This window comes from Chlamydotis macqueenii, chromosome 34 (assembly GCF_036417535.1).
Source record: "Chlamydotis macqueenii isolate bChlMac1 chromosome 34, bChlMac1.mat, whole genome shotgun sequence".
Taxonomy (NCBI): Eukaryota; Metazoa; Chordata; class Aves; order Otidiformes; family Otididae; genus Chlamydotis; species Chlamydotis macqueenii.
The window spans coordinates 289,722-297,129 of record NC_141589.1 but is presented as its reverse complement, the minus strand read 5'-3'; the positions used below and the strand labels follow the sequence as shown (position 1 = coordinate 297,129).

The window sequence follows — 7,408 nt, the reverse complement described above, 5'->3', positions numbered from 1 at the left end:
CCTCGGCTTCTCCAGGACCTTGTTTGGCACAGAGGAAGGGTCGCCTCCATCCTGGGGGTCACTTCGTCCAGCCGCGTGGGCCCCAACCCCTGCAGGAGAGGGGACGTCACTGGGGGGACTGGGGAGAGGCAGAGGGACTGGGGACGGGGGGGCTGGGGAGAAGGGGAGTGGGACCACAGGGGTCCTGCAGTCCTGGCTGTTCCTGTCCCCATCCCACACCCCAGCGACACGGGGTCCCGCGAGGGGTCCCGAGGGTGCCCCCTCCCCACCCTCAGCGCCCCTCTCCAACACTCCCAGTCCCCCAGTTCCTCCCACCCCCCTCCTCCCAGTTGCCCCCCAATTCATCCAGCCTCTTTCTCCCAGCTCCCCCCAACCCTCCCCAGTTCCTTGACCCCCACCCCGAGAGCCCCCAACCCCTCCAGCCCCCAAATTCCCACCAGCCATCCCAACCTCCTGCTCCCCCGGTTCCCCCCAGCCCCTCTGAGCCCCCCAAATTCCCACCAGCCATCCCAACCTCCTGCCCCCCCGGTTCCCCCCAACCCCTCTGAGCCCCCCAAATTCCCATCAGCCCCCCCAGGCTCCTGCCCCCCCGGTTCCCCCCAACCCCTCTGAGCCCCCCAAATCCCCATCAGCCCCCCCAGGCTCCTGCCCCCCCGGTTCCCCCCAACCCCTCTGAGCCCCCCAAATCCCCATCAGCCCCCCCAGGCTCCTGCCCCCCCGGTTCCCCCAACCCCTCTGAGCCCCCCAAATCCCCATCAGCCCCCCCAGTCTCCTGCCCCCCCGGTTCCCCCAACCCCTCTGAGCCCCCCAAATCCCCATCAGCCCCCCCGGTTCCCCCCAGCCCCTCTGAGCCCCCCAAATCCCCATCAGCCCCCCACATCCCCATCACCCCCCACCCCCCCGGCCCCCCAACCTCCCTGAGCGCCCTGGGAAGGGGACGGGGAGCGCGCGGTCCGCCGGGCACCCGGCCCCCGATGGCGGTGACCCGCCGCGCTATCCGGACCGGTTATGGCGGGGGACACGGGGTGCGCCGCTCCCCTCCCTCCGCCAGCGCTCCAAGATGGCGCCGCCGCCGTTGGACTCCATTTCCCAAGAGGCCCCGCGCGGGGCCACCGGGTGCGCGCGGCGCGGCGGGGGGGCGTGGCTCCGCGGGCGGCGCGGCCCAGTCGTTGCACGGCGGCGGCGGGCGGCGGCACCGGGGCCCTGCCCCCGCTGCGGCGGCGCCTCCCCGCGCCCTTCCCGGCGGGTGAGCGGGCACCGGGGGGGGCGAGGGGGCGGCGGCGGCGGGGCCGGGCCTGGGCGGCGGCGGCGGCGGCGCCTGCGCGGGGCGGGCGGCGGGGGCGGGGCCTGGAGGGATTTGAGGGGAGGAGGGGGCGTGGCCTGGAAGGGAGCGCTGGTCGGCGGGGGCGTGGCGGGGGCGAGAGTGGGCGTGGCGGGGGCGTGGCCTCACGGGCTTGCAGGGCGGCGGGGCCTGGAGGGGTTGGGGAGGAGGGGGCGTGGCCTGAAGGGGAACGTGGGCTGTGGGGGCGTGGCGTGGGCGGGAGTGAGCGGGGACGGGGCGTGGCTTCACGGGCTCGCAGGGCGGCAAGGGAGGGACTTGAGGGGAGGAGGGGGCGTGGCCCGGAGGGGAGCGCAGGTCGGCGGGGGCGTGACGTGGGCGACAGTGGGCGTGGTGAGGGCGGGGCTTGACGGGCTTGCGGGACTGTGGGGGCGTGGTTTGGGGGCGGCAGGGGCGTGGCATAAACGGATTCGATGTGTTGCGGGGGCGTGGCCTGGGGAGGGGGCGTGGCCGGAGTGGGGACTTTTCCCGGTGAGGGCGTGGCCTGATGGGAATCCCCGCCTTCTGGGGCGTGGCCATGGCTGCTGGGGGCGGGCCTTCTGCGAAGTGGCCCTGCCCCCGAGGCCCAGGCCACGCCCCTCCCCTAGGCCACGCCCCCATCCCCAGCCGGTCCCTTCTGATGGGGGGGGGGGGAGCTGTCGCACCCTGCCCACCCCCCTCTTCCTCGTGTGTCCCCCCCCAGGGCCGCCGGCATGGCGGGAGCGCCGCCGCCCGCGGGGCCGACGGGATCGCGGAGCGGAGTTCCGGCCGCCGCCGCCGCCGCCGCCGCCGCGCAGCCCTACGCCTGCCGGGAGTGCGGCAAAGCCTTCCGCTGGTCGTCCCGCCTGGCCCACCACCAGCGCAGCCACACCGGCGAGCGCCCCTACAAGTGCCCCGAGTGCCCCAAGGCCTTCAAGGGCTCCTCCGCGCTGCTCTACCACCAGCGCGGGCACACGGGCGAGCGGCCCTACGCCTGCCCCCAGTGCGGCAAGGCCTTCAAGCGCTCCTCCCTGCTGCAGACCCACCAGCGCGTGCACACGGGGCTGCGGGCCTTCCAGTGCGCCCAGTGCGGCCTCACCTTCAAGTGGGCCTCGCACTACCAGTACCACCTGCGGCAGCACACCGGCGAGCGGCCCTACCGCTGCCCCGCCTGCCCCAAGGCCTTCAAGAACTCGTCCAGCCTGCGCCGCCACCGCCACACGCACACGGGCGAGCGGCCCCACGCCTGCCCCGTCTGCGGCAAAGCCTTCGCCCAGGCCACCAACCTGCGGCAGCACCAGCGCGTGCACACGGGCGAGCGGCCCTACGCCTGCCCGCAGTGCGGCAAGGCCTTCACCCACTCCTCCAACCTCCTCCTGCACCGCCGCACGCACGCCGCCGCCCGGCCCCGCGAGTGCCCGGCCCGCGCCAAGGCCTTCGTCTCCGACGCCTGCCTGCAGAAACACCTGCAGAGCCACGCCGGCCACGCCGCCGCCGCGCCGCCGCCCCCCCCGCCGCCCGCCGCCGCGCCGGAGACGCTCTGGAGGTGCTCCGCCTGCCCGCTGAGCTTCGCCAGCGAGGAGGAGCTGCTGGGCCACCAAGGCGGCCACGCGGTGACAGCAGAGACCCCCCCGGCCGCCCCCCACCGCTGCCCCACCTGCGGCAAGACCTTCAAGAACGGCTCGGGGCTGGCGCGGCACCGGCACGGCCACGCTGCCGAGCGGCCCTTCAAGTGCGCCGTCTGCCCCAAGGCCTTCGCTCAGCTCTCCGGGCTGGCGGGCCACCAGCGCAGCCACCCCGCCGCCGTCCCGCCGCGTCCTCCCCCCGAGGCCCCTCACCCCCCGCCGGCGGCCCAGCCCGCCCTGGAGCGCCCGTACCAATGCACCGAGTGCGGCAAGGCCTTCAAGGGCTCCTCGGGGCTGCGGTACCACATGCGGGACCACACGGGCGAGCGGCCCTACGCCTGCCGCGAGTGCGGCAAGGCCTTCAAGCGCTCCTCCCTGCTGCAGATCCACCAGCGCGTGCACACGGGGCTGCGGGCCTTCCAGTGCGCCCAGTGCGGCCTCACCTTCAAGTGGGCCTCGCACTACCAGTACCACCTGCGGCAGCACACCGGCGAGCGGCCCTACCGCTGCCCCGACTGCCCCAAGGCCTTCAAGAACACCTCCTGCCTGCGCCGCCACCGCCAGCTGCACACGGGCGAGCGGCCCCACGCCTGCCCCGTCTGCGGCAAAGCCTTCGCCCAGACCTCCAACCTGCGGCAGCACCAGCGCGTGCACACGGGCGAGCGGCCCTACGCCTGCCCGCAGTGCGGCAAGGCCTTCACCCACTCCTCCAACCTCCAGCTCCACCGCCGCACGCACTCCGCCGCCCGCCCCTTCTGCTGCCCGCTCTGCCCCAAGGCCTTCGTCATGGCCTCCTACCTCCAGCGGCACCTCCGCACCCACGCCCCCGGCCCCCGCGGGCCCCCCCGGCGCCCCCCTCCGCCTCCGCCCGAGCCCCAGACCTTCCTGCTGCTGCAGACCCCCCAGGGCCTGCAGCTCATCCCCAGCTCCCCAGCGCCGCCGCGGAAGCTCCTCCTGCTGCCCGGCCCCCCGGCCGAGCCCCCCGCCTTCACCCTGCTGCCCGCCGAAGGGCCCTCGGCGCGGGCGGGGAGGGGTCCCCCGGCGTCGGGACCCCCCGCCGCCGGGCAGAGCATCCTGTTGGTACCCGGCCCAGGGCCGGCGCTGCCGGGCATCCAGCTCCAGGCGGTGGCGGGGGCCCCGGCGGGGGCCAGCGTCATCGTCCTGAGGGGTAGCGTCAGCGGCGTCCTCCCCCCACAGGGGCCGCAGCCCCCCGAGGTCACCGGTGTCCAGCTGCAGGCAGCCGAGGTGACCAACGTCCAGCTGCAAGCCCTGCCGCGGCCCTTGGACGTCACCAACGTCCAGCTCCAAGCCGGAGAGGTGACCAACGTCCAGCTCCAAGCCACGGAGGTGACAAGTGTCCAGCTCCAAGCCCTGCCGCAGCCCTTGGACGTCACCAACGTCCAGCTCCAAGCTGCTGAGGTGACCAACGTCCAGCTGCAAGCCCTGCCGCAGCCCTTGGACGTCACCAACGTCCAGCTTCAAGCCGGCGAGGTGACCAACGTCCAGCTCCAAGCCACGGAGGTGACAAGTGTCCAGCTCCAAGCCCTGCCGCAGCCCTTAGAGGTGACCAACGTCCAGCTCCAAGCCACGGAGGTGACCAACGTCCAGCTGCAAGCCCTGCCGCAGCCCTTGGACGTCACCAACGTCCAGCTGCAGGCCACCGAGGTGACAAATGTCCAGCTGCAGGCCCTGCCACACCCCTCCAAGGTGACCAACATCCAGCTCCAAGCCCTGCCACGATCCTCGGATGTCACCGACATCCAGCTGCAGGCCACCGAGGTGACAAATGTCCGGCTGCAACCCTTGGATGTCGCCAACGTGCAGCTCCGAGCCCTACCACAACCCTCTGAGGTCACCGACATCCAGCTGCAGGCCACCGAGGTGACAAATGTCCAGCTCCACACCTTGCCACAGCCTTCAGAGGTGCCCAGCGTCCATCTCCAGGCCACAGAGGTGACAGATGTCCATCTCCAAGCCACAGAGGTCCCCAGCGTCCCTCTCCAAGCCACAGAGGAGCCCGACATCCATCTCCAGGCCACGGAGGTGCCCGACGTCCAGCTCCAGGCCATGGAGGTGGCCAACATCCAGCTGCAGACCACAGAGGTGCCTGATGTTCATCTTGAAACCACAGAGGTCCCCAGCATCGATCTTGAAGCCACAGAGATGCCCGGCGTCCATCTCCAGACCGCGAAGGTGACTGATGTCCACCTGCAGGCCCCTGAGGTGGCCAGTGTCCATCACCGAACCATGGAGGTGCCCAGTGTCCATCTCCAGGCTGCAGAGGTGCCCGCTGCCCAGCTGCAAGCCACTGAGGTGCCCATGATCCATCCCGAAACCACGGAGGTGACAAATGTCCACCTCCAGGCTGCAGATGTGCCCAGGGTCCATCTCCAGACCTCTGAGGTGCCCAGCCTGTGTCACCAAACCACTGAGGTGCCCAGTGTCCATCTTCAGGCCACAGACATGACCAACGTCCATCTCCAAGACACCGGGGTGTCGAGCGTCCATCACCAAATGATGGAGGTGCCCAGCATCCATCTCAAGATCACAGAGGTGCCCAGCATCCAACTGAAGACAATGGAGGTGGCGAATGTCCATCTCCAAGCCACTGAGGTGCCCACTGCCTGTCAGCAAATGATGGAAGTGCCCAGCGTCCAACTCAAGACCACAGAGGAGGTGCCCAACGTCCAACTCAAGACCGTGGAGGTGCCCAACATCCAACTCAAGACCATGGAGGTGCCCAATGTCCATCTCAAGACTGTAGAGGTGCCCAACATCCAACTCAAGACCATGGAGGTTCCTGGTGTCCATCTCAAGACCATGGAGGTGCCCAACATCCAACTCAAGACCGTGGAGGTTCCTGGTGTCCATCTCAAGACCATGGAGGTGCCCAACATCCAACTCAAGACCGTGGAGGTGCCCAATGTCCATCTCAAGACCGTGGAGGTGCCCAACATCCAACTCAAGACCGTAGAGGTGCCCAACATCCAGCTCAAGACCATGGAGGTTCCTGGTGTCCAACTCAAGACCGTGGAGGTGCCCAACGTCCAACTCAAGACCATGGAGGTTCCTGGTGTCCATCTCAAGACCGTGGAGGTGCCCAACGTCCAACTCAAGACCGTGGAGGTTCCTGGTGTGCATCTCAAGACCGTGGAGGTGCCCAACGTCCAACTCAAGACCGTGGAGGTTCCTGGTGTCCATCTCAAGACCGTGGAGGTGCCCAACGTCCAACTCAAGACCATGGAGGTTCCTGGTGTCCAACTCAAGCCCATGGAGATGCCCCACGCCCACCTCAGGCCCACGGAGGTGACAACTGTCCATCTCCAGGCCGCAGAGGTGCCCAAGGTCCAGCTGCAGCCCCCCGAGGTGCTGGTGACGGGGGGAGGCCTGTCCCCCTCCCCGTCCCCCCGCCTGGCGGTGGTGGGGGCGGCTGAGGGGCTGCCCCCCGTCCTGCTGCTGCGAGGGGCCGGGGGGGGACCCGCCCGCCTCTGCCTGCAGGCGCTGGCCCAGCTGCCCCCCCCCGGGCCCCCCCGCATCCTCCTGGTCCAGCGTGAGCCGATGACCGGGGACACCGGCGACCCCCCCGCCCCGGCCCGGGGGGCGGCTGGGGGTGGCGGCGGTGGCGGGGGGACGGGGACGGGCCCCCCCACCGCGGAGCTGCCCAGTGTCCCACTGGTTCACACCTTCTGAGGCGAGGGGGGGGAGGGGGGGCGGACCCCCCCGGGGTGCCCTGGGACCCCCCCCCCCCCAGGACCCCCCCTCGAGGGCACCCAGGACCCTCCTGGGGTGCCCCACTGCACCCCCACCGCCACCCCCGACCGCAGGAGGGGGGCGTGTCTTAGCCCTGGAGTCCCGGGGGGGTTTGGGGGGGGGGAGGTCGAGCCCCCGGACGCGGGGGTCCCTGTGGGCGTGGTCAATAAACGGTGCCCCCCCCCCGCCCCACGGACACCAGCGCTGCGCGGCTCCTCGTTGCCGGCGGGCGGGGGGACCCGGGGGAGCCCGGGCCGTCGCTGGGGGCGGGGCCGGTTGCTAGGGGCGGGGCGCCGGCGGGGGCGGGGCCGGTCGCCCGGGGAGAGGCCGGCCTGCGGCCACGGGTGGGGGCGTGGCCAAGGGCGGCGCCTGCGCGGTGTGGGCGGGTCCACGGGCGGGGTTGGGGGGGGGCGCGGGAGAGACCATAGGGGAGCGGGGCGGGGGTGGGGAGGGGAGTTACTGGGAGGCCGGGGGGGTTTACTGGGAGCACTGGGGAGGAGGGGTTGGAGGGGGCGGGGGTGGGCACAGGGGGCGCCATGCTGCCGGCCTCCCGTCAGCCCCTGTGGTCCTGTGAGCCCCCCAGTACAACCCAGCGGACCCCAGTATCTGCCCCCAGATCCCCAGTATGGTCCCAGTAGCCCGGTCAGTGCGGCCCTGTGACTTCCCCAGTATGGCCCCGCTGACTCCCAGCATGGCCCCAGTATCCTCTTCCTCTGCCCCACTGTGGCCCCAGCTG

The 7,408-nt window shown here is 71.5% G+C and overlaps 1 protein-coding gene across 50 annotated transcripts; it reads left to right on the top strand.

Moving 5' to 3' along the window:
* The first annotated feature begins 1,153 nt into the window (after positions 1–1,153).
* On the top strand, positions 1,154–6,864 carry LOC104476166 (uncharacterized). Of its 50 annotated transcripts, XM_086769295.1 has the most exons (6): positions 1,154–1,246; positions 2,022–5,988; positions 6,019–6,048; positions 6,079–6,108; positions 6,139–6,168; positions 6,199–6,864. In XM_086769295.1, the coding sequence occupies exons 2-6, from the start codon at positions 2,032–2,034 to the stop codon at positions 6,610–6,612; spliced, it is 4,461 nt and encodes a 1,486-aa protein (XP_086625421.1). In that variant the 5' UTR covers positions 1,154–1,246; positions 2,022–2,031; the 3' UTR covers positions 6,613–6,864. The 50 variants fall into 50 exon arrangements, with proteins under 50 accessions (XP_086625421.1, XP_086625442.1, XP_086625432.1 ...); XM_086769316.1 differs by lacking the exon at positions 6,019–6,048 and having other exon boundaries at positions 2,022–5,628; positions 5,779–5,808; positions 5,929–5,988; positions 6,079–6,864; XM_086769306.1 differs by having other exon boundaries at positions 2,022–5,658; positions 5,689–5,748; positions 5,779–5,808; positions 5,929–6,864.
* Positions 6,865–7,408: the final 544 nt, after the last annotated feature.

Bases quoted from the DNA above. Each gene is read 5' to 3' on its own strand.
- LOC104476166 (XM_086769263.1), top strand. From the start codon at position 2,032: ATGGCGGGAGCGCCGCCGCCCGCGGGGCCGACGGGATCGCGGAGCGGA.